The sequence below is a fragment of the Belonocnema kinseyi genome, chromosome 9 (assembly GCF_010883055.1).
Source record: "Belonocnema kinseyi isolate 2016_QV_RU_SX_M_011 chromosome 9, B_treatae_v1, whole genome shotgun sequence".
NCBI classification, from domain to species: domain Eukaryota; kingdom Metazoa; phylum Arthropoda; class Insecta; order Hymenoptera; family Cynipidae; genus Belonocnema; species Belonocnema kinseyi.
In genome coordinates, this window is record NC_046665.1 from 68,245,388 (window position 1) to 68,273,337 (window position 27,950).

A 27,950-nucleotide genomic window follows, 5' to 3' on the forward strand; every position below is an offset into this window, starting at 1 on the left:
CCCAGTTATAAACCGTTGCTAAGGCAGGGGCAGATGTGCCATGAACTGAGTCCAATTCATTTTTTATCTCATATGGAGTTAACCCTTTAAATGAAAATGTTTTATTACCGCTCTGAACTCGTTTTTTTCCATTTTCCTTAACGAACAATTTTTTTTCAATTGGTTATCTAAACACGTAAACTCAGAAGATGTGGACTGTGACTGCGTCGGGAGTGGTGCTGACTGAAAACAGATGATTTGGAGCGATTCGCGCGCCATATGTTGGTCATTCTAAGGACTTTTTGAACTACCCTCGTAGGTCTCCTTATTATTCCTTCGTGGTATTTCTTCTAACGAAAAATATAATTACCTCAATTCGAAAAAAATAATTATATAACAGATATCATCCATTCGTCTTAATTTAAATGTGATTTTATAATCACAGAATATAATTACTTCTCAGTACATACTTGCTACCATGTGCAATATGAATGTACATGTCCAGATTTATTTTCATCGCGAGCGCTTATTGAGAGGCAATGCTTCGAAATCTCCATCGGTTAACGCGCAGGATAGAAAGTGGGGGTTACGTTGAAGCGCTTTTGAAGGCAAGGCGCCCTATTGAGAGGCGCCCTAATGAGAGGCTAGACTGTATGTTGTTTTTTAGGGGAAAGTAGGCGATAAGTATTTTTCCGAATTGCAAAAAATGTTAATTCTTAGGAAGTTAAACGGAATTGAATTGTGTGCTTTGTTTTTCAACAAAAGAAACCCGAATTATTAGCAGCATCAAGCAAGCTAAACCATTTGTTAGGTCAGGAGAATTGTTTACCCTAAAAATGCAGTTTTTCTCGTAAACGATGAAAGATAGCGTAGAAGAAGAAGAGGAGACATTTTTCATTTAGAGTGAGGTAATAATTAATTTAATCTAAACACAGTAAACCTCAGAAATAGATTTGACCTTTACATTGGATAAAAACGCTGCAACACGTTTATTTGACGAAAGATGAAATTTATCTGACGAAAATATTCATTTGACATATGTGATATGTCAAACGGCTGCGTCTAGGTTCATCGAAAAAATTTCCCTCATAAATTTCAAAATCCACGCGGTATTCTTCTTTAAATCGTCTCACGTTATTAAAATGATTTCAACCAAACAATCATTCACCTACACTTACAGAACACATACGCTGCACTTTGATTAGTTTATACTTTATAGTAAACACTCAACCAAATTCAGTCCTTTGCTTTTGTTTAACAAACCTTTAGTTTCTGTCGACCCTGAGGAAGACTTCAAAAATGGTAAACAAACACTATAAAGTATTAACTAACCAAAGTGCAGCGTATGTATTCTGTAAGTGTAGGTGAATTATTTTTTGGGTAAATCATTTAATTTAAAGTGAGACGATTTAAAAAATGAATACCGCGGGTATTTTCAAATTTATTGAGGAAATTCTTTCGGTGAACCTAGACGCAGCCGTTTGACATATCACATATGCCAAATAAATATTTTCGTCAGATAAATTTCATCTTTCATCAAATAAACGTGCTGGAGCATTTTTATCTAATTTAAAAATAAAATTTATTCCTGGGGTTTAGTGTGAAAACATTGTATTAACAACTTATTTATTATCATTTCTACTATTATTCTATTTAAATAATGCTAGAAAGTTGCGGTTTAATCTAAAAAAATTCAACTATTCATCCAATTTTCACTTAAAGTGAGGTAGTAATTAATTAAATTCGACAAAAATAATTATTAAAACAAATTCTTATTGTTTAAAACTATTTTCTCCAACAGTAATGCTACATTGTTGTGGTTTTTTTTTTCTTCAAATTTTCTACTTTTTGTGAACTTTTCACTTAGAGCGAGATAATTGTTATTGCAATTTAAAAAACGTAGTTGTGTAAACAAATTATTATTGCTTATGCCAGAAAGTTGCGGGTCTTATTATATTTTTTATTTCTTATTAAAATCAAATAGTAGATATTAAAAATAATTTAGGCAAAAAGGATTTTAGTAACGAAAATTATCATTCAATATGATCCATATAGAAAATTTAAAGATAATTTCAAATATTTGTTTTGTTTAATAAAAATATATTTTTAAGAGAAAGAGATTGTTAAAAACATAATCCTCTCTAACTTTTATTTATTATTCATTTATAACCAAAAAGCCAAAGCAAAGCTAAAAATTTCCGAAAAACCACAACTTTCTAACAATTATGTAAGACAAGATAGTTATAAACAATAAAAAATTGTTTTAAAAGTTATGTTTGGTAATTTTCATTAATTATAACCTCACTAAGAGAAAAGTGAACAAAAATTGGATAAAAATATAGAAGATTTTAATAAACAATAATCATTTATTTAAACAATTATGCTTGCTAAATTGCATGAATTATCACCTCACTCTAAGTGTAAAGTAGACAAAAAGTAAAAAATTTCAGGAAAAAACCGCAGTTTTTAAGCATTATTCAAAGAGAATATTAGTAAAAATAATGATAAATTGTTCAAAACAATATACTTGTTGACATTAATTAATTATTAGCTCACTCTTATTGAAATGTGACGAAAAAGTGAAACATTAAAAGAAACTTCGACATTCTAACATTGTTCAAATAGAATATTATGAAAAATAATAATACATTGTTTAAACAATTATATTTGTTAACTTTAATTATTCATTAACTCACTTTAATTGAAAAGTGGATAAAAAGTAGAACATTTAAGACAAAACTGCAACTTTCTATCATAATTCTAAAGGAATATTATGAAAAGTTATAATACATTGTTTAAGCAATTATATTTGTTAAATTGAATTGATTATTATCCCACTTAATGGACAACTGGACAAAAAGTGGAAAATTCTAGAAAGAACTACAACTTTCGAGCATTATTCTAATAGAGTATTATTCAAATTATGATAAGTGTTCAAACAATTATATTTGTTAACTTGAATTAATTATTACTTCAGTCTAATTGAAAAGTGGTCAAACGAATAATGTCTGTTGAATTTAATTGATTATCACTAGTTGTCTTTAAAAATTAGCATTATATCTACTTAAAACAATTTATATTTTTTAAACCACACAAAAATCATAATTAACGCTAAAAACTCTGGGTCCCTATAAAATATACTTATGGGGATAATGTTTAAAAAGTATTCATTCATTTGTATTCTATACCCAATTGTGAAGAGAAATGTAGAGTTTTAACTCGATTCACCTAACTTTGACAATTCTGAAAAAATTACTAAAACCTCTTCTTTACTTATGGGAAATAATTGGTAAAATTTATCGGGCTTGTGAAACCTCTAATATCATTTTTTTAAATGCATTTATTTTTTGTGGATTCGAACAAATTTGGGGACTATATGCATGAGAATTCGAAAAAAATGTCCATTTCTGGGTAATCCTAATATACTTGCAGAGACATATGCACATGGAAAAAGTAATTTTGTTACTTTTTTTTTAGTTTTCTTAAATCAAATAAATGTTTTTGCTACGTGCATTTGTAAGGTAACTGTTAAAAAATAATTAAGGTGTCAAAATAACACAAAAATCCGACACTCCCGCAAAAATAAATAATGAACCTAACTTCACTTAGAAAATTAATTAGACTGATTCAAATTTTTTAAACTACACGAATAACCGAAAAATCACGACGAATCAGGCTGAATTTGTCGAAATATCCGCATGTTATGAACCGGAATGTTCAATAACTCTGTCGTTTCATTAGAACTGGACGAAATTTAACTATATTCCGAATTTCCGATGTTTAAAACGGCAAAACGATCGGCCAGAATTATTCACAAGTTCCTTTCTTTCCAACCGCGAAAAACAAACAGACGAAGTAGTCAAGCGAAGTGTTTTATTGTAATTTTCAAATTTTATTTGAATAATAATTCCGAGATTTCTCAACACCACGACCAATAAATATAGTCACATAATTTTTTTAACTTGTAATCTAGTTTGCGAAGATGAATTACTTTCCTAACAATCTTAAACAAAAATGTATAATACAATTGCCAAGCTGACTAATGTATTCCATCGATTATACGCGTCTTCTTTAGGTATTTTCACTTCAATCACCGTCTAACTTCACTTCGTTGATTACGGAGGGAAAACAAGGGACCAAAAGCATAGAATTAGATCCATTTTTGCCCTATTTCGCTAATATCTTGGTAAAAATAACTTTTTCTATAGAAATATATTTGAAAAATATTTTTTATTTATGAAGAACTATTGAATGACATAATACAATTATGGTAATTATTATTAATTACGAAGATAACACAAAAATAAAGTTTTTTTAAGTGAAGTTAGCTGACGATTAAGTGAAAATGCCTAATTAGGTATTTTACCTTCAACCATCAGCTACCTTAAAAAAAATTGACAGTCATTCCTTGGGTTTTCCTCGATTTATAACAATTGTTCAGGGTCTTTGAAATTAATAAATTCGAACTGCTAAAACTGACAAAAAAAATTATTTAAATAATCCGAACAGAACAGCTAATTGAAATGTGCAAGGAGGAACTCTGTTGAATTTTAAACTTTTACAATTAATGCTTAAAAACTTTTTCATTCCGAAGTTTTTAATTCAAACGATCAATAATTTACAAGTATACTATCATGGCTGAATAAAAGTTTGCCAATTGAACCATTTTTTAAATTAAATATTAAATGCCGTTAAAAGGCAAAATAAAAAATTTATCTTTTATAAATTGAACACTTTAACGAGCTATGTATTAAAACTAATCCTCTCTTTCAAATCACGTTTTTAAAAGTTGTTAAATAAAACATATTCCCTTCCAATTCAGAAAAATAATTAATTACCAAATTTTCCTCCCTTCTAGCTCGATAAAAATCTTTTAAAAAACACATGTTCCTCTTTCAATTCAGAAAAAAAATTCTTTCCTGAAACTCAATAAACACGTTAAAATAAAAAAATGGTCTCTTCCAATTCAGAAAAAAAATTACCAAAATTTAATTCCTTCCAATCCAGAAAAAAATGAAAACCTAAATTTCTTTCTTTCGAAAGCAATAAAAATCTTAGAAAGAAAAGAATTAAATCCCTATTTTTGATAAAATAGAAATTTAATTTATATTTTCATAAAAGTATTAAAATTTAATTTTAGAATTATTTTAATTATAACTATAAACTGTTAATTTTTTTCAATTAAAAATAATTGTAAATCTAAATCCTCCTTTCCAACTGAATAAAAATGTTACGAATAAACAATTATATTTCTCCCAATTCATAACATATTGAAAATTAAAATTTTCTCTTTTTAAACTCAATACAAATTTTTACAATATAAAATTTCCCTCTACCAACTCAACAAAAATTAAAGTTTCTTCGTTTTAAATTCAATACATCTGTTAAAATTACAAAAATTGCCCACCTTTAAGGCAATAAAAATTTTTTTTAAAGTTTCTCTTCCAATTCGAAAAAAAATTGAATACGAAAATTTCCATTCTTTCTTTTAAAATTGAAATTGTGTTTTAAGTTGAGACTATTTATTTCAAATCATTCAGTTTTCAATTTTCAGTTTTTCAAATATTTTATAATTACTCATTTTAAACAATCATTACAAATATTTATAAATGCTTTTCAAGTGTTCTTTTTTTAATTCAAAAAATTTATATTGAATGGGTTTAAAATTGAATATTTTAGATGGAAAAAATGTTTTTATAGGATTTGAATTTGAATGAAAGTTTTAATTGTGAATTTTCAACGTTAAAATCTATCAATTGTTTAATTTTGAACATATTTAGGATCTTCTTTAACACTAGTTATGGTTTAAATCTTCAAAACTGCCTTGAAGTAGAACATTTAAAAAAAACATTTTAAAATTGCGTTTGTTAAACTGAATGATTTGATAATTGGAGAAGTCAACAACTGAACTTAACATTAGAAATAATGATGAAACTAAACTTATTTTAAATTGCATTACATCATACGATATAAAAATTGTGAAATTTTAAGTGATTGGTTACAAATTTTGCTGAAAAATTTGGAAAATTCATGGTGAAAAAATAAATTCACTGTCATTTTCCGTTTTCCTGGTCAAATAGCCACCCTGTAAATGATCATAAATATTTTTCAAATCGTGTTTCTTTCATTTTTATTATTTAAATTCTGTGAAAGGACAGAACAAAATTAAATGAGGATTTTAAAAAATTAGAAAATCGGGGAAACAAGAAATAATCATAGTGTAAATTATTTCATGTTTTATTAGTCTTGATAAACAATGGATGTGAAATTTATAAAAACGTAAAAAGCTACATGTATATAAATATATGTATATAAATTATCTATTTACAGAGTATCAGAAGTGGCGAACCAAGTAGTGTGCTTTCAATAACTAATCGCTCACCAGCAGTCTAACATTGATTCCCTAGATTCAGTTTATATCAGGTCACAAAAATCATTCGCACTTGAATCATTTTCAAATAACCAAAGCAGTATTGAGTACATATATCGTTTAAAAAACTAAACTTCACTTCTTAGCTGCAATAAAATACAATCGCGTGCAATAAACACTAGCTGCTGACGCTTTAAAATCTCTCAAAAATATCCGGAAATCTTACGAGTCATTCCAACCTGAAATGCCACGAATATCGCAGACAAAATTCATTATTATGCAATTAATAAAATCAAACATTTTCAGGAACTCAATATTAAAAATAAAATTAATAGCCTCTGTTAAAAAATCAAATCTGCTAAGCGAAGAAATTAAACCGTTTTTTATTTTTCCGCTTTGAAAGCTAAATAAATTAAATAGCTAAATAACACTAAAAATTTTGCTAATTCAATAAGAAATAAAGCGGCAGTGAGTCCCTCAAATTGTGCGAAAATCACGGTAAGTACGTATTCAATAGAAAAAATATTCTTCCTATTATTGATATTGGACTTATTGTTAGCATTTAAATTTGTTTAGGCATCTAAGCAGTCCATTTTTGTGCAAATTAATTTTAATCAACGTGGACGTATTGTCCAGTGACTGTCGCAGTTTGGTGATATCTTCTCCTTCCAGCAAAATCTTCATTCTCCTCGTTTAGTTGTGCTGAACTTGTTTCAACTCCTGGATGAACTGGAGTTACGACAATTTGCTCGTAGTCGTAAACTTTTCTCCTGAAAGAAAAGAAACAGACATTTAAGCTTAAATAATAGTTTGGAAATTAATAACAAAGCCTGCAATATCTTCTTTTAGAAACTAAACTTATCATTGCAGAGTGTAATCAATTGAATTTACCCCAGCAGTCTCAGGAGCGAATTCTTCAACCACTCGAAGAATTTAAATTCGGCAGAAACTCCAGGCTTCACGGCAGGATTTGCATGTCCAATGTAACTCCAGACGAGAAAAACGACAATGATATTCGCTGTTGCGTATCCCCAGTGGACCAGGAACATTATTAGAAGCTTCACAAGTGCCTGAAAGGCGGTAAAATTAAATTTTATCAACTCGTAAATTCAAAAGAGTGGAAGGGTCGTTTACTCTTGAAATCTGGCGTACAAGCCTACGTGAAATCTTTTGAAACCTGTGAAATCATTATGGAATTTTTCAAATCTTTGAAATTATTGTGGAATCTTTGAATTTTTTACGAAATATTTTGAAATCTTTTAAAACCTTGTCAAAACTTTGCAATTTTCAAAAATCTTTGTGAAATCTATTGAAGTATTTTCAAATCTTTTAAATCAGTTGAAATATTTGTGTAATCTTTAAAATATTTATGAAATCTATTAAATTCTTTTGAAATCTTTGAAAAAAGTTGAAATATTTGTGTTATCTTTAAAATCTTTGTCAAATTTTTGAGTTTTTTAAAATCTTTCTGAAATATATTGAAGCCTTGTAAAATATTTATAATCTTTAAAATATTTTGAAATCCTTGTAAAATCTTTTTAAATGTTTTTACATTTTTGTAAAATCTATTGAATTATTTTTTAATCTTTGAAATCTTATGAATTTTGAATTCTTGTGAAATCTCTTGGAATTTTTGTGAAATCCTTGATTAATCTTTGACATCTTTGTGAAATCTTTTGTTTAATCTTTAAAATCTTCGTGAAATCTATCTAAATCTTTTGGATTCTTTGAAATCTCTGTAGAATCTTTGAAATCAGTTAAAATCTTTGTGTAATATTTACAATTTTTGTGAATAATTTGAAAATTTTTTAAATCTTTGTGAAATCTATTAAAGTCTTTTAAAATATTTGAATACTTGGAAATATTTTGAAATCCGTGTGAAATCTTTTTAAAGATTTTTGAATCTTTGTAAAATTTATTGGGAAATTTCGGAATCTTTGAAATAGTTTGAAATCCTGTTAAAATCTTTTCAAATCTTTGTGTAATCTTTGAAATCTTTTGGAATTCTTGTAAAATATTTTCAAATCTTTGTGAAATCTGTGTGTACTCTTTGAAATCCTTGTGAAAACTTTTGAAATCTTTGAAATTTTTTATAATCTCTACGCAATCTATTGAAATATTTTTGAATATTTGAAATCTTTTTAAATCTTTGTGAAATCTTTTGAAATATTTTGAAATCTTAGTGAAATTTCTGTGTAATCTATGGAATCTTTGTGAAATCTTTAAAAACTTTGAAATATTTGTAAAATGTTTGAAATATTTTTGTGTTAATTGAAATTTCTGAAATCCTTGCCAAATCTATTGTAATATTTGAAATTTTTCTAAATATTTGTTAAACCGTGGAAAGCTTTTAAAATATTTGTAAAATTTGTGAGACCTTTAAAATAATTCTAAAAAGTTATAAAATATTTTGAAATATTTCTGGCTTCAATTAAATCTTTCATATATTTGTGAAATCTTTGAAATCTTCGGAAATATTTCGAAACTTTATCAAATATTTGTAATATTTGTGAAATCTTTTTAATTTTTCACAATCTTTGAGAAATATCTTCAAATCATTTGGAATCTTTGAAATCTTCTTCAATGTTTTACACTTTTTTTTAATCTTTGTGAATCCTTTGCATTATTTGTGAAATCTTTGAAAACTTCGGAATCTTTTTCAAATGTTCTGAAATATTTTTGACTTTATTGGAATCTTTGAAATCTTGCGGAATGATTGAAATCTCAATAAAGTCTTTTAAAATCCTTATGAATTTTTGAGAAATCTCTGAAATTTTCGGGAATATTTTTAAGTCCTTGTGAAATATTTTGAAAAATTTGTGAAATCTGTGAAAGCTTTGAAATAATTGTAAAATGTAAATTATTTTGAAATATTTGTGGCTTCAATGAAATCTTTCAAATCTTTGTGAAATCTGTCAAATCTTCGGAAATATTTCGAAACTTTTGGAATCTTTCAAATTTTCTGGAATCCTTGTGAAATATTTTAAAATGTTTTAAGCTTTTTGTTAATCTTTGTGAATTTGTGGAAATCATTTGGAATATTTGTGAAAACTTTGAAATATTTTAAAAATTTTTTCTAATATTTTTGGCTTAATTGGAATCTTTGAAATCTTGTCGAATGATTGAATTCTCAATAAAGTCTTTTAAAATCCTTATAAAATATTTGAAATATTAAAAAAGTTTCGAAATATTTGTTAAGCCCTGGAAGTCTTTGAAATCTTTAATAAATCTCTGCAATTTTCGGAAATATTTTGAAATCCTCTTAGAATATTTTGAAAAATTTGTGTAATCTTGAAAATGTTTGTGAAATGTTTTGAAATCTTTGTGATTTGTTCAAGTCTTTACGAAAACGTGGAAATCTTTTGAACTTTTTGAAATATTCAGAAATGTGTTAAAATCTTTTAAATATTTAGAGAAATCTTTCACGATATATCTTTTAAAATATATTTGACTTGAATGAATACTTTGCGAAATCTTTGAAATCTTCGGAAATATTCAATTAATTTAAAAATACTTACACCCACTAGCGAAAACCATCGATTGCAGAAGGGGCTATACCAATTCCCTAATTTTCCGTGGATATGAACTCTCCTCGTCATATTATCAGCTGCACTGTTATTTTCATCCAAACTCGGCGAGGAGTCCACAATTACGTTATCCGAAAAATTAGGATTTGCCTGTAACAATAAGCTTTTATTAACCATTTCCCTTCAAATAAAACATTTTTAATTAATCTCAAAACTTACTGCGATGTTCTTGTGTCGAATTCTTTCAGGGAATAAGGTATCTAAATCGTTTTCAGTTTCCACCATTTCATTTCTCCCAGCTGCACCATAATTTCTATCAAAAGTCGGCGTTTGTGAAGAAAATCTTTGTTCTCTCGAATGACGCAGATCAAAAGTTTGCGCCAGGGCGAAATATGCATAATCCATGCAAGCATAAGTCAGCAAAAAAGGCATCGTAACAATAGGAGCAAGTGTATTTATCTGTCCCGTAATTATAAAAGCAAGAGTGACGCTAGCAACAACCAACATTGCGTAGATTGGCACCTTATTTGGCCCTTTCTGAAAAGATAAAATAAAAATTAATTTATTAAAAAGTTCATAGCCCCATTTTCAATTAACATCTCGAAACTATCGCAATTTCGATACAATTGTTCTCAGGAAACCCGCGAGCATGCCCATGCTATTGGAAATGGTTAAACTGCAATATGCCACCTGGTGACAAAAATTCAAATTAGAAAGAATAGGCACGATTTTAAAGATGCATTTTAATTTGTGCATAAAAGTGTTTTAACCATCTTTTTGGTGAAGTTTAAAGTAATCGGATCTAAAAGTTAGGTTAGAATTCGTATTTAAATTCCAGTCGTCTATTATTCGTATTCTTGGCATAACTTTGATAAAATTTGTTGCTACATACATTAATTAAAGTTTATTTAAGTTTACAATGCATTTAAATTCACATGAAATAATTGTATTTTTTTAAAAACCAATTTCACAAAAATTTGTTTTTTTCGCTATATAAGATATAAATTCTATCTACAACTATTTGTTTTTAGTATTTAATAACTGTTTTATACTTTACAAAACAATCGTAAAAACTAAAAACACTTTTATGCAAAAATTAAAATACATGTTTAAAATTGTACCTACTCTTTCTAGTTCAATTTTTTCGCACCATGTGGCTAAATGGTAGAACACCATTCCCAATAACTATGAACACTTTCTTTTTATTACAGATAGTCGTAAAGATCAATTGCTCCAGTTTCCGAGTATTGCGAATAGCGGTACATCGAATTTTTAAATCTTGAAAAAGAAAATGATTTCAACAATTTTGAAACTGCTCTATCTTTTCGAATTTTCATCTAAAACAGCTGGTTAATGAACCCTATCTCTCTTATCGGTCCCTCAAAACGTACGCCAAAACACAATCGAATCGATAATGAATTTTTACATCAAACTAATACCATCTCGTTATGATTATAATGTAAAAATGTTTTTTCTATAAATTCAAATGAAAATATAAAAGTGATTTTCCAGGTTTTTTCAGAAACTTTTCAATTATGAACCTTTTATAATTTATAGTTTTGCTTTTTGAATATCCCTAAACTATTGTATGAATTATTTCAAAGTTTACAAACGGAACCCGGAATAAAGTTTCAATATCTACCTGGAATATTTCCATTATAATTTCAAATGATTAATGTTCGTTTATAATAATTTTTTATACCTCCTTAGTCTAATGTGCTTCATAAACTTAAACAAAAAAGTGTACCTGGCTCATTCCGCAATTAAAAAATATTTAATCTTATATTTATGCTCTGAGCAGAAATATATAAGCTTCTATCAGAATATATCTTTTTTAATAGCAGAATTTAAACAAATCTAATGTCAATCGTTTGTCGAAATCTGAATAATATTCCTAAGTGCTTTAGCTTTGCGAATTATTGTGAATTTTTATTTTTAGGTCAGAGTAAAATTACATTTTGAAAATAAATTTTAGATCCTCTATAAATTATCTCCAAAGTTTTTTTAGCGATTGTCAAAAAAGAAATATAACAAAAAATCTTTGGAACTTATTTCCCAATTTTCAGCAATTTAAGATAATGTTAACGTTTTACATTGGTAATCTGTTTAAGTAAAAAAATATAATATTTGAGAGATCTAAATTTTTTAAATAGGTAGATTAATTTTAAAGGTTCATATTTTTTTAACAATTTTAGGCTATGCTAGTGTTTTCCGCCAAAATTGGGTATTTTACAATAAGAATCATTATATTTTTCAGAAGATTGCAATTTTTACAATTTTCAGTTACATTACCGTTTTTCAGAGGAAATCCGGTATTTTAAACAAATATTATTAGATTTCGAAACAGATTTACAAATCGGATTTCTGAACATTTTTCAGTTATGTTGTTGTTCTTCGGAAAATATTTTTATCGGAATTTGACATTTTTATTCAGATACTAGCAAAAATCGATATAGATTTCAAAAAATCTGTACAATTTGTAAACAATTCAAAACATTATCTGGACGTTTTTCACCAGAAATGGGTTATTTTAGTAAAAATTATTCAATTCTGAATATCATTTGCAATTTTCAACTATTTGTTATTATGTTACTTTAGTATTTTTCGTCGAAAATTTGTATTTTTAATTAAAAATATTATAATGTTTTTAAGATGACGGTTCAGAGTCATTAAATTCACAATTTTTTGTTCTTTAGCGTTTCATACCGGAAAACGGTACTTTCAATCAAAAATCATTTGAATTACAAAATAAAAGATTTTTAAGCAAATTTAGGTCGGCTCGCATTTATCACCGGAAATGTGAGTATAGACTTCAAAGAACTTCTACTCTCTACTATCTACTATCTTAAAAAAGTTTTTGTTATGTTACCAGATTTTAATTTAGTGTTTTGAAACAAAATTTCAGCGGTTTGGTTGCCTATATATTGTAAAAAAAGATATATATTATTTTCGCAATACACTCACTCCTCGTTGTAAACAACTGATTCCAGGTATCACATTTTGTCCAGCAATCGACTGGAGAACTCTTGGAGTTCCATACATTGCTCCTAAACAACTGCTGAATGAAGAAACGTAAAGACCAGCGAGAAGTAAAACCGAAAACGCCGATACTGTCGAGGCAATCATGAAGTTTGTTTTTAAAACTTGCCTCGTACAAGTCGCGGCCAGAAACAAAGAGAAAACCAAGTAGAGGACCGTTCTGCAAAAAGAAGAATATCCATCTTGGACTATAAATTTACATAAATTTTTTTTATAACTTTAAAAATATAATGAATTACCCAGTTCCTAAAGCAGCTAGAGTTCCATTAGGAATGTTAGTAGAGGGTTGTCGTAAATCACCACTCATGTTAATTCCAGCCAAGACTCCAGTTACGGTCGGGAAAAATACCCCGAAGGTGGTAAACCAGCCGTAACCGTTTTCGTAGGAGGGGAATGTATTGTTTTTCAAGTTTCCAGTTAGCCAGCCCTCGAAACCAATTTCTGAAAATAAATGTACAAAAACAATGTTATTTATGTGACCGGTCGCAGTGGTTTATGGTAATACGGCCTCCTACGAATAATTTAAGATAAAAACTTAAATAATTGGTCAGACATTTTTGGAAAAAGTTTAGTTTTGTATTTAATTACTAAAAAAATAAATCAATTTTCATATAATAATATGATCAATATTGGTTAACACAAAATATTTTATTGTGGTAGTTTAAAATTGTATGCAGACACACAATTAAATGTTAGGTAAAAAATTTAAATGTAATATACTTTTTTAAATCTCCGTAAAAATCTATTCTTCATTGATCTTTATATTCAATGAATAAAATGTATCAAAAATATTTAGGTTAATTAAAAACAAAAATCGACTTTTTCAAAACTCACTTTTCAGATTATTTTTATTTTCATCTTCAAATTTGTGTAGCGACACAGACAATTGCAATCAATTAAAAAATAAATTACCATATAATCTTATGAAAAATTATTAATTCATCAGTACTTAAATACAAAAATCGAGTTTTTCAAAAAACACCCATTCGATAATTTTAAATTTCATTTTCAAATATTCGTTAAGTGAGGTACAACCACATTCAACAAACATCATATTTAAACAAATTTAAAACAATATTTACCATATCATCTTATGAAAATTTCGTCACTTTTAAGTCATTGAATTAAAAATCGACCTGTTTCAAAAAGCGTCCACTCCATTATTTTTATTATCATTTTTACATTCTCTAGAGATGCCATATTATCATAAACAATTATAAAATCCTATTTACTCTAAGATTTAGATCAATTATAAAAGGATAAATGAAAATTTCTCTAAAAATTCATATTTTGTAAACAAATTGACATAATTTAATTTTCTTACAGATTCAAAGTAATGTGAGGGATATATCCTTAAGTTTCTTCCTCACTGAGCTATTTCTTTGCAGCAAAATTTAATTTTTATAACATAAAATAAATTTTTTAAATCATAATTATTTTTTTTTATATTAGTTTTGTTTCGAAGAAGCTAAAATAATATGGAATGGCATCTTTTTGCCGAAAAGTAATGATCTTGAAGTTTGAGAAATACCAAAAAAATAATTTCCTAAAATTTTAAATTACCGAAAAAAATAAAATCACCGAAAATATTTAGTAACGAAATAAAAGTATTCCGAAAGTAAAAGTTAATGAACCTAGAAAAATTAAAACATTTTAAAGTTGCGAAACTTTGAAACTAGAATTTTCAAAATCCCGAAACTGAAACTTCACGAAATTGGTAAATTCTTGAAATTTCTTCTCACCAATATTTCCAATTCCAGAAAGTTTGGGCATGTTATTATTCTAATTATACTATAATTTTTCGGGCATATGAAATTTCGTTAATTTGGAATTTCGGGAATTTACTAACTTCAGCAATTTTAAATTTTGGAATTTTGAAAATGATAAAATATCGGGAATTTAATATTTTCAAAATAATACGAACTTTTGAAATGTTGTGTTTCAGTAATCGTCAAAATGCTATCGTCCCGATTATGAATTTGGGAAAATTATCACAAATTTAGAGAAATTAAGTTACTTATAATTTTAAGATAATTTTAGGAAAATCAGTTACAAATTTCGTAATGTTCAGTTACAAAGGTGAAATTTCAAGACAATTTTCGAAAAATTCGATTACAAATTTCGTAAATTTCAGAATATTTCTAACGGTGTCAATTTAAATAAGATGCAGTCAAAGAATTTATATTTTAAATAAAAAATTGATGAAATTAAGATTTTTATTGATCTGTTTTGATTAATTCCACATCTTTACTAATTGTTCCTCTTCTGTTGTTTTGCTTCGCCTTCGAGCATACTGTCATTGTTACTGAGTAAAGTGAGAATTAAAATATATCAAAACAGAACAGCAAAAATGATCATTTCATATATTTTTTCAATAGAAATCTCAAATATTTGATATGTATATATTTTGTATTTTTGTTAGCTTCTTTGAGATATCAAACTAAGAATGTATAAAGAAAATTATTGATATTTTGAAATATTTTTTTCATATTATAAAAAATGAATTGTTCTGTATGTAGAAATAGAAGAGAAAACAAGAACAAAACAAGAGTGGCCTTTTCTATACGCTACAAAAAAAAATATGTCAATTTGCCCTCAAGATACAACACTTAATGAAAATTTTCATAATTCACCTAAATGTTCATGAAACCCAAAACTCAAGAAAAAGAAAATGTTGGTAAAAAGCACATGTCTCTTATTTTGCCTTGGAAAAATTGTTATTTATCTACATTTAAAGTAACTTTACCAGGGTTTTCATGAGTGAAACTTCCGATCATGAAATCGGCGCCAGCAAGGAGGAGAATCAATAGCAGGACAAATTGAAGTTTCACCACCCATTTCACTCCTGCGACATTTATTACTGAAAGCAAGACAACTGCAGCACAAGCAAATCCTCGTTGTGCCCAGGTTGAATCAAGACCGACGAGACCTGCCATGGATTCTCCAAAACCCAAAACATTAAGAGCACAACCGACAGCCTAAAAAAAAGACTCATATTAATTCTAAAGCCCTGAAATTACAAAGTTAGTAACAACTTTTAACTGAATCTTACAGTGTATAAATACTGTAAAAAAAATCCGCATCATTGAATGGCCGTAATAAAAAACATATTTTAATATACACTGCGAAAAAACACCGTGAGAAAAAACTTTAATCGTGAAAACGCCGTGAAAAAATACATTTTTTATGAAAACGCCATGAAAAAAACCGAATTCATGAAAATGTCGTGATAAGAAACTTATTAATAAGGCATCGTCAAAAAATACTTATGAAAACGCTCGGGAAGCAAATCTTTTCACATCGTTTCTTCAAATAAATAATTACTTTTTTATTTTGTTATAATTATGTTAATTTAAAAAATACAAGCATTCAATGCTAAATTATATAAAATCTTGTATTATTAATAAAATAATAAATCATTATAACTATAATTAAATTAAAAAGTAATTATTTACAAGGAGAAACGCTGTGAAAAGATTTGCTTCCCGAGCGACATCACTCGGAGGTCAAGGAACTAATTTTTCCGAATTTAAATGTTTGGTTTACGTGGCGATATCGAGCTGTTGGGGGGGGGGGGGGCGAAGTGCGAGTCATTTCGCGTTATTTCGCGAAGCACGAAATACGGTCTCTTATCACGGCGCTTATAGGAATAAGGTTGTTTCTCAGCACTTACCTAAATATATATTTTTTCGTAGCCTTTCACTGAGATTTGTTCTGCTTCACGGTGTTTTAAAACAATGTATTTTTTTTTAAAGCGAGCTAATAAACAATTTATATTTCACGGCGTCTTTAAAAAAGATTTTTCTTCATAGCTTTATTTTACAGGGTTTTTTCATAAGCACCGGCGAGCTAGTTACTTTCTTTGATACCGATAGTGGCAACGAAGTTACATTTGTAAATAAGTAACGCACTGGTAACTATTAACCTTTTTTTTAAATTCAAGAAATTTAATTAGATTAAAATCCAATTTAAAATCCTATTTAACGTCCAATAATCAAGTTAATGTATAGAATTCCTGAAAATATAACAAAGAATCCAACGACCAAAATTGGACAATCACCATTAAAGGTTCTTTTTGTAATTTGAAAAAATGATCCTCTTTTAAAAGATTAAAAAATAATGAAAAAAAGTTCCTAAAAATAAAAAAGTTTGTGGAAAAAAAGGAAGAAAAATAAGAAGGCAACCAACCAAATCCCCTTCGTTCTCTTTTTTGATTTCTTTCGTCTATCTATTGTTATAATTATCAAACCACAATTTTTAAAGACATTTAAAAATAATATTCACAAACGATTTTCTCATTTTTGTCTCATTTAACTTTCCTCTTTTTTTATTAATGTCCAATAATTTTGTTCTTTTTTGGAAATTTTTAAATTATTTTTTAAAAGAGGATCTTTTTTCAAGTTACAATGAGAACATTTTATGGTGGTTGTCCAAATTTGGTCGTTGGTGTCTTCGTTTTATTTTCAGGAATGATATACATTACATTTTTTTCAGTAATAGTAACTTAAAAATCGTTACTCTTTATTGTAGCCAGAATCTATTCAAGGAATAATGTCCACGATAATACACAATGTGAGGTTCACAAAAAGTTCGTTTTATTGTAAAACGTAAAATCAAATGACATGAGGCTATGAGAAAGTTTGAAAGACAGAAAAACAACTGACTGAATGATCACATGACCAAAAATTTTAAAATTTAAGAAACACACATCAGAACTTCCCAATAATGCCTAATACTTTTTAATTGGCGCATTTTACAAAATCTCCAACGCTTCCACTCAAGCTGCAAGGCATTTCTCTATTTAAACTTTACACTAGTTTTAGTCCAAATTTCTTAATACACTTTTGGTGATTTCGTTCGGATAACCCTTTGGTTAAAACATCAGCGATGATATCCATTGTTTGTAGGTATTCCAAGTTGATAATTCCACTCTTTAAGATCTCTCGTACGAAATGATGTCTCACATCAATATGCTTCGTCCTGTTGTGAAACACTTGATTTTGTCAAGTTTTAGTACTCCTTGATTATCATTGTAGATCTTGATTGATTTTGGTACATGTAGACCTAAATCCACCAGAAATCTTTTCAGGTACCAGGCTTCTTTTGCAGCTGCTGCTAAAGCCATATACTCAGCTTCTGTGCTTGAAAGAGCCACAGTCCTTTGCTTCTTTGCCTCCCAAGAAATAGCTGCATCTCCAAATATGAATAAACATCCTGTGTATGATCTTCGGTCATCTATACAGTTAGCACAATCAGCGTTAACGAAACCTGACAGAGGAGTTCCTGTTTTCTGGTACGTCAAGCCGAGATTCGATGTTCCATGTAAATACCGAAGAACTCGTTTTGCTGCAACCCAATGATCTTTTCGGTAACATTTATTAAATTGACTAAGCCAATTTACAGTGTGGGCTATATCTGGCCTAGTTGCGACAACCAGATACATTAGTGCTCCAATTAATTCACGAAATGAATATTCAAACTGCTCTTCTTCGACGTACTTCTCAGGTTTAATCAATTTCGTACCCAAGCTGATAGGTGTGGAAACTGAATTTCAATATTTCATGTCGAACTTTCTCAGAATTTCTTCGATGTAAATCTTTTGCGAGATTTCGATAGTGTTTTCAGTTTGAGTAAATTCCATACCCAAACAACGCTTCACTTTACCTAGATCTTTCACATCAAAACTTCTTTTCAGTTCGTCCTTGAATCCAGTAAGCCAATCCTCATTTCCCGATAGTATGAGCATATCGTCTACATAAACAGCTACTATAAGACAATCAGCTCCTCTTCTCCATATATAAACGCACGAAACAACATTTCTAGGTCTCAAGCCTAGCCTTCTTAATTCTTGATCCAGCTTTTTATGCCATTGTCTACCAGCCTGCTTGAGTCCATATAAAGCCTTTTTTAACAAAAAAAAACTTAATTTCCTTCTTTAATTTGATCTAACATTTTCGAAGCATCTTCTTTCTTAATGTTTTTGATGTTTCAATATCGCCGTTGAGAAAAGCCGTTGTGACGTCCATCTGATGTACGGTTAGACCATTTTCCACAGCTAATGCCATCAATAGTCTAATTGAACCCAATCTAGCTACTGGACGAAAGTTTCATTAAAATCAACTCCGGGACGTTGAGCGTATCCTTTCGTTACCAAACGTGCTTTTCGTCTTTCGATTGTTCCGTCATTTCTGTACTTATTAACGAGTAACACTCTACATCTGATAACATTTTTATCTTCTGGACGATCTTTCAATTCCCAGGTTCCATTCTTGATCAGCGCCTTGAATTCATCCTGAATTGCCCTTTGCCATTCATTTGCATGACATCCAGACAGCGCTTCCTTCACCGATATCTCAGCAATGTGAGCGTAGTTTTCAGTCTCTGCAATTGCACCTTCTTGCACAACATTGTAGATATTTTGCGGTCTACCTTGTAAACCTGTTCTTCCAATTCGAGGTCTGCCAGAAACTCGCCGAGCCTATTGAAATTCTAAAAAAGCTTCGTCGTCAGATAAACTGTTGTCGTCTTGGATATCTTCTGCGAGGTATTCTTCTTCAGCATCATCTACTTGGAAATCTTCTCTGCCCGTATCAGAAACAGGATTCATAGTTAGATATTTCCACCCAGTTCTTTTCATCAGGTTTAACAGATTCTTTTCTATTGAAAATTTCTTGAGAGACAAAATCATCTTCTTTCTTGCCTGTCATGAACTGGTTGATAAAAAAAATGTCTCTCGAAACTTCAATTTTTCTTGTTTCGGGTACCAAAACGCGATAGCCTTTCGAAACCTGTGAATAGCCGGTGAAAATGCCTTCTTTCCCCCGAGTATCAATTTTTCCTTTATTCGGTTTCTTATCCAAAATAAATACTTTGCATCCAAAGGTTCTAAGATATGACAGATCTGGCTGTTTACCTTTCCACTTTTCATAAGGTGATCTTTCATCCAAACTCCTAGACGGACACCTATTCCGAACGTGATTCGATGCTGCAATGGCCTCTGCCCAGACAGATGGTGGGAGGTTAGATTCCGTCATCATAAACCTTGCTGTCTCAACAAGGGTTCGGTTCTTTCTCTCAGTCACACCGTTCTGCTGAGGAGTGTATGTCACAGTGAGTCGTCGCTGAATTCCGCATTCCTCGAGATACTTATCAAATTCTTTCAAACAATACTCTTTTCCATTATCCGACTGCACAATTTTTTTTCGATTTGATTTTCCGCGACATTTTTAAAACTTTTAAAAGCTTCCACAATGTCACTTTTATGTTTTAAAAAACTTCACACCAGCGCGTAGAATCATCAATAAAGGTAGCAAAGTACCTTGCCCCACCGAGAGACTGAGTACACATCGGACCACAAATGTCAGTATGCACAATTTCAAGAATTTTTGTGTTACGTGACGATTTTTTCGGAAACGGAATTCGAATAAACTTTCCTTTTGAACAGGACTCAAACACTGACAGTTGATCCTTTGTGTTGAATTCAACCCCAAGTGCCTTTTGCTCACTCACGATACTTTTAAAGACATTTTTCGTTCAAATGTCCAAGTCTCTTGTGCCACATTTTAATTTTCGGTGTTACCTGATCCTCACACAAAACACTCGCGACTTCAGACTTTTGACGAACATAGTATAATCCACTTACACGATCAACAATCATCTTGACGTCTTCAACTTCGCCGCGAGGCAGTCGAACCATGACTAGCCGAATTTAACTTTTCCCCTTCACACAGACTTTTGTGTAAAAACCTAGATTCATCATTAGTCATATGCGACGTGCAGCCACTATCGAGGCACCATCGATTTTTCTTGCTGCACAGCTCTCCATTTAGAGCATTTTCCTTTGGAAGTGTTGCCAGGAAACACATTTCTTCTGCCACACTCGCCTTCTGTAACGTTCTATCAATTTCTTCGTCACAGTCTGCAATTTTATGCCCTTTCTTGTTGCATCGGTGACACTTGTAAGAAAAACTACTATTCTTAGCACTTTCGTTGTCCTTTCTGGCACCTCCTGGCTTTCCCGAATGCTTTCCCTTATTTGGTTGTTCCTTCCACTTGACCGAACAAATATGGCCTCCCAGGTTCCCTCGAGGATTTTCGACTGACGTGCATCACTTTCTTCCCTAATTTTAACTTTCAGCGTTTCAGGATCTGGAAGCTCCTCATGCGATTCTATCGAACATCGAAAATTCTCATATGAGGATGGAAGACTATAGAGCAACATTATAGTCAACAGATCTTCATTAATCTGAACTTTCATCTCTTAAAGTTTATCAACTGCGTCAAAAAACTTCCTCATATGTTCCCGCACATCACCATTTTCTGCCATTTTCTGAAGCGTCAATTGCTTCAGCAGCGTAGCCTTTCTTGCTGGGCCTCTCGACTGATATATGGTATGCAACTTTATCCATAATTCATTCGAAGATGTACAGTTTTTGATTTCTTTAACTCAGACGGGCTAATAGCCAAAATCAAATCTGAACACGCTTTTCTATCAGCAACCTCCCAAGCTTTTCCTACTGCTATACGGTCCTCGTCGCCGGCCGTCACTACTGGCTTCGTTTTCTCATAACTCACAGATCACCACATATCGTTCTTTATTAGAAGCACTTCGAACTGCAATTTCCAAGCGTTGAAGTTATCATTCGACAAAGTTTCAATTCGCATTGAATGCGTGGAACTCATTTTTCTTTTAAGGTTACGCTTCCCCTCCACGAACAACACTTCGAAAACGCTTCAATAATTATTCACAACCGCGAGACCTGGGCCCATAACCTATTGTAGCCAGGATCTATTCTAGGAATAAAGTCCACGATAATACACAATGTGAGGTTCACAAAAAGTTCGCTTTATTGTAAAACGTAGAATCAAACGACACGAGGCTATGAAAAGTTTGAAAGGCAGAAAAACAACTAACTGAATGATCACATGACCAAAAATTTAAGAAACACACATCCGAACTTGCCAATAATGCCTAATACGTGTTAATTGGCGCATTTTACAAAATCCCCAACACTTTTTTGTGGTTACTTTCGAAATATAGTACACACGTCTTTTCTGACTTGACCATTTATTTATTTTTTTTTATTTTCGCTGTCCAAATTGTGGCGGTTAGTTTTCGAAAGACTCTTTAGTATGATTATAAAGAATACACAAGGCACAGTTTATTTTATTTCAAAAAGTGATCTATTTAAACAGAAAAATTGACCAAAAGTAACTAATTTTCTTTTAAATTCAAAAGAATTCGATGACATTTATAAGAATTCCAGATGAATTTAAAGAAATTCAGGATGAATATAAAAAATCAAAGAATTAAATAAAATTCGAGTGAATTTAAAGGAATTTTAGGAAAATGTCAATTGAAAAAAAAATGTTTTAAATTCAAAAAATTCCAGTAATTTCAGTAAAATTAGAGTGATTTTAGAAGAATTTAAAAGAATTCAATAAAATTGCATAAAATACATGAGAATTGGAGAATGTAAGGACATTCAAGAGGCTTTAATGAAACTCATACGAATTTGAAAGAATAGAATTGAACAAAATTTAAACAATCAAAAAATTACCAGGAAATTGAGTAAAATGAAAGCAAACACAATGAAGGGTGAATTCAACAGAATTTAAGTAAATTGAAAAAACAAAAATAAATAAAATAAAATACATGAATTTACAACAAAATAGTTCATTTTTTAACTAAAACAATACATTCTTACTAAAATGAAGAAACTTAAATAAATCAAATGGATGTTCAACAAAGATGGTGAATTGTCCGCCAAAAAAGACTAATTTTCAACAAAATACATGAATTTCCAATTGAAAAAGATAAATTTTCAATCAAAGAAATAAATTGTTAAACGAAAATATGATTTATTCGCCAAGAAGATTATTATTGTACTACAAAAATAAACCTTCAACAAAATAGTAGAATTTGTAATCAAGGAAATAATTTTGTAACTATAATGATGAATCTTCAATGAAAAAAATTAATTTTAAATCGAATAGTTTAATTTTCGACTAGCAAGGTATATTTTCAACCATGAAGACTAATTTTCTGCCAAGAAAGAACAAATTTACAACAAAATAGATTGATTTTCAACTAAAAAAGATCCATTTTTAACCAAAATGGATTAGTTAAATATTTAGTTCAAAAATATAATCTTTAATGAATGAAAAACAAATTTTCAACAATATAGTTCAAATTTTGAACAAAAAAAGGTTTTTTAATTAACTGATATTTCAAGCAAAAAATATTTTAATCTTAAACCAAGAACAGTTGTATTAAACCAAAGAAGACGAATTTTCAACATAATAGTTGAAAATACTCCATCAAAAAAGATTAGTTTTCAACCAAGCAGTTTCATTTCTTAGCCAAAAAGGTTTATTCCCAAAGTTAATCAATTATACAGAATACTTTTTCGGTCAACGTTATTATTTCAAAAATTGAGTACAATTGGTACAATATGTTAATTATTTTAAATATTTTTCAGAACTCCAATCTTTTTAACGAATCAGGTGTTTGCTTTTATTTTTAAATATCAGTAAAATTCCACACATATCAAGTTTTTTAAATTATCAACAGTCAAAATGTGACCGCGCCCTCAGAAGCTGGGAACAAAGGTTAAGTATCCCGTGATAAAAAACACGAATTTTTATTTTCGGGCATAAAAATCTCCTGATAAATAAATTATCCTGATAAATGAGGTTCTGGTCAACCTAGTTTTAAACTGGGTAGGAATGTGGAATGTCATATGTCATTGGATTAGACTTGTATCAAAAATCAGATCTAATTTGTTTTAAAAAACGTGTAATAATTATTGCGGCAGTGTCCATTTCGCTTTGATAAAAAAGTAATATAAATTCTAATCACACGTTTGATATAAATTGATTGCTTTTTTGGAGGGGCACGGGGGGACACTTCTCATGAAATCAAAAACGTTTGGCAGGAATGAGAAGAAAATCTCTAAATTGCGGATAAAGAAAGCGAATTAAAAAGTATTGATAATTTTTTATTAAATCCTACCAAACATTTTCAGCAGGGTAGTGACTGTTTTCGTGTCATAGCGGTAACGATAACTAGTTCCTTTTAAAACTAAACTTACTCATCACTGAATTCTTTACCTGTCCAAAGCAGTACAATAATCCGATAGCTCCACCGAATCTCGATCCGAGGACATGGGAGAGTAAAAAATAAACTCCTCCACTTTCGACTCGACATCTTTCACAAATTCCTACTGCCGAAAGAACCGTCACCAAAGCCACACAAACTGCAATTGAATATATATTTAATGTAATTCAAAAACATTCTGTTAAATTTTATTCTGTTTTTCTTAAGGATGTCAAATTAGTTAAGCACTAAAATTGCTTTAAAAATGTTATTGAAATAAAAAACTCTTTAGAAAACTTGCCTGTAGCTAAGATGATCAAAACAGCATTTAAAGCACCGGCTTGGCCTACTATCCAGCCTGATCTCAAAAATACAATTACTCCAAAAATATTAATCAGGCATGAGGTGAAAACTCCGTCCCAGGTTCCAAATAAAACTGGCTGTGATATAAAAAAATTTGATTTCCACCAGGGATCAGCATTCTGTAAATCAAACAATGAAATAAAATCAAACCAAAATCTCAACAATCGGTAGAATGGATATTTACTTGAAATCAATTATCCAGCAAAACATAAAAAAATTAGAAATCTTATTTCTCTCTCTATTTTAATAACGCACAGGTTACAAAAATCAATACCGGTCACTTAACTCATGGAATTTTCTTAGCGGTAATACAAAATCGATTTTAAAACCTTGGAAAATTATGTGACGTTTGTTCCCTTCCAGAAAATTTTACAAACATCAAATTAAAAGAGTAACATAATATTAAAATAAAAATAAAAAGTTGCGAAAGAAATTTATAAGTTTTAATAGATTTGAACAATCTTAGGACAAAAAAATTCTGGGAGAAACCGAAAAATAGCAAGGAAATTTTTTATAAATCATTAAAAAGAACAATTTTTCGAAATTTTGTTTGGGTTCATACTGCTCTCAGTAGAAGTTTATTAACAAACTTTTAATATGCTAAAGTAACAAAATGCGCTTCAGCTATTCTCGAAAAAAATGGCTTTAAAAAAAGTCCACAGACGTTACATGAAACAAGATGGGAGACATTTTTATTGTAACTGATTATAAAATGTATTGAAATCAAGTCAAAATATTCCTTCATTTCATTTTTTGTACGCGAAAAGATTGATTTTTTCTAACCCTCAACACTTTCACAGCTAATATTTAAAAAAATAAGCAAGTACCGCGACATACTTGAAAGATTCTGAATCTGGCATAGTCGGATAAATTACCATCATTTTAATCCCAAAATGAACTCCATAAGTTAAAAAATAAGTTGCCGAATTTTTTTTGAATTTGGAACTTAAACACTCGCTTTTCGAGAAAAACGCATCTACAGTTGGCGGATGCCATAAGCGCACATGTTATACATTTTCCTTAAACATGAAGTACAGGTATATCTACTAACGGTTGCATTCGGAACATGAATAGAGTTCTAATGGATTCAATGTAGGTCATAATAGCATCTCATACTCAAACCCAGAAAAAACCAATTTTGACCCTGACTTAGAAAAACGCAAATATTCCCAAAACTAAAACCGACCGGCCTGAGTGATCACCGCACAGCCCGCGTAGTGCCTTTTACTCCCACCCGCGGTGCGGCGTCAATTATAGGAGGAACAATATCGGGGAGCCCTATTTCACAGTTAGACTATATATTATTTTTATCGCAAGTAAAATTATTAAAAATTGATATAAAACTGTCCTGATGAATGAAACAAAATGATAATTTTCTATTTAAAAAAAAAAAAAAAACTTTTCTTGGAGCTAAAGTGGTAAAGGTCCATATGCAATGTTCATATAACGTTCCTCAAAATGTTTAAAACCTCTTTTCTCGAAAACGACTAAAAAGCGTATATTATTACTTCAGAATATAACATCTCCTGTTTAGCTGTAAATCACAGTAGCACTAGGTGGAGCAGAAAACAGCCCCACCTTCATCAGGTACTGATGCAAATCTAGATTCTTATACGAAACCATTCTGATCGAGAGGTATAGTTTTCCTTGGAGAAGGTCTTAGTAAATAGATAAAATCTGTAAATCGATACAGAATCTCCTTCTAATTCGAGAGCTTCTTGATTACTAATTTTCCAAGTTGGAACTACTCGTGAGATGTTTTGGATAACTAATGAAACTTCAGAGCTTTCTGTGATTTTATTCGGATCGAAGAGAACGAGTACCTAATACACTTTACATTTCAGATAATCTGATAATTGATTCACTCATCCTGATTTTATCGAGCCAACTCCTTTAGGAATTTGAAGACCAAAGAAAAAAATAATGATCCAGGACTTGGTGTTCATTGTGGCTAAAAATCAGCACTGAGATTTCTATTATATATCTGAAAAGGCATAGGAGTTCCTCCGAAACGGAACTGAAAAATCATCACTACAGTTTTTCATGCTTTTAGTACTTATGTAATTCTGTAAAGTTGCTTTTTAGATAAAAGGCACCCTGTTATTAAATTTTATAGATTCTCTTGAAGATTTTAACATCGCTCTGCTTTTTAAAAGTCATGAAATTATTATTTACATGGTTTCCTGTACTTTTCGATATTGAATGCAGGTAGAATTCCTTTTTAATTCAAGGCATTTATTTAAACTGGCAAAAATTGCACTATGTTTTAATAACTGAAAGTATAAAATAGTAAAGCGACAATTTTCCATAAAATTCGACTATAGTTCCGAAAGGAGTGAAATCCTTTTCCTTTCGAAATTAAAAAATTATTCCTAAATGATTTTTTGTAAAATATGCTGTCTTTTTTCTAGGATCAATATATACATATCAAAATCTGTCACAATTTAAAAAGATTTTTCAGACCTACAAGAACATCGTAAAAAATTGGGGTCTCCAAAAATGTAAAAATTATTGTAATAAACCTTTTTTTCTTACACATATTGCTAACGCGCGAAATCAAGCTATTCATCAAGACACGAGTGAATAAATTTATCTGTTGATTTAACACCTAATTTTTCATTTATTTTGAAGTCCAAAATAATTCTGTCTCCTTTTTATCAGGAATTTTTGTTTTAGCTTAATATGGTGAAATATTTAAATCTGATATTATTTAATTCTGAGAGTTTTTGATTCAAAATGGTTTTATTTTAAATTCTTAAATTCAAGTTATTATGTTTTGGCCGCTTCAAGCTTCGAATTGGGACTTTCCATTTCAAAAGGAAAACCTGTGTCATTGATTTCCTTTCTTTTTTATATTGCAGTGTTTGGGATAATAAATAATACAGTCGCACGGTTCTGCGATTTTAAAAATATTTTGGCATATCAGTTATTGTTAATCGCAAATTTTAGTTTTGAAATACATAAACTATAAAATTAGAAATATACAGATGTACACAGAAAGCTTCTGTTTCTTATTTAATAAACAATTTTGAATCGTTATTGTCGACGCTAAGGACACCGCGAAATTAAAAACTAAATAAATAGATATACCTTACGAGGGTGGATTGATAAGTTTCCGGCCTGACCAAGAGATGGCGCCACTAGGCCTACCTTTGTTGCGTTCGACCGTACGGTGTAACACGGCGGCTACGTAACTGTTACGCAACTGTCGGGCAAGCTGGATACACCGAATAAAAACCCGTAGTTGCGGAATAAGAAGTATAGAGAAATAAGTAGTCACATTGTTAAATTCAACGAGTAAACTTTATTGGTCAGAAATGGACATTGCACGTCCAAGTTAATATTCAATTACAAGATCATAGTTTGATCTGATGTCGTTTCGCACATGCGAACGATGGGTCGGCCGGACTAAGAGTAAGCGCGAGCTAAGCTCGATTCGACAGGCGAGGCAGTAGGATGGAGTAGGGATACTGGAACGATGAGCGGGAAACGCTGAGAGAAGCGGGAACTTGGAGTAGGGAGATGAAAGAGAGACTCTCGCTTGTACGCTAGGCAGTACTACGTGCCTGGAAAC

General features: G+C 30.1%; 1 protein-coding gene across 1 annotated transcript in view; it reads right to left on the reverse strand.

Annotated features, from left to right (window-relative positions):
- Positions 1-6,203: 6,203 nt before the first annotated feature.
- The window catches only part of LOC117179598 (solute carrier family 12 member 8), a 46,348-nt gene continuing 24,601 nt past the window's right edge, over positions 6,204-27,950 (reverse strand). Inside the window, exons 3-11 of the mRNA XM_033371570.1 lie at positions 24,315-24,495; positions 24,028-24,173; positions 15,662-15,893; positions 13,155-13,356; positions 12,841-13,075; positions 10,096-10,413; positions 9,868-10,026; positions 7,241-7,419; positions 6,204-7,119 (exon numbers count right to left, since the gene is read on the reverse strand). Coding sequence (XP_033227461.1) covers positions 6,960-7,119; positions 7,241-7,419; positions 9,868-10,026; positions 10,096-10,413; positions 12,841-13,075; positions 13,155-13,356; positions 15,662-15,893; positions 24,028-24,173; positions 24,315-24,495 — 1,812 coding nt within the window. The 3' untranslated portion in view covers positions 6,204-6,959. The remainder of the gene's footprint in view (positions 7,120-7,240; positions 7,420-9,867; positions 10,027-10,095; positions 10,414-12,840; positions 13,076-13,154; positions 13,357-15,661; positions 15,894-24,027; positions 24,174-24,314; positions 24,496-27,950) is intronic.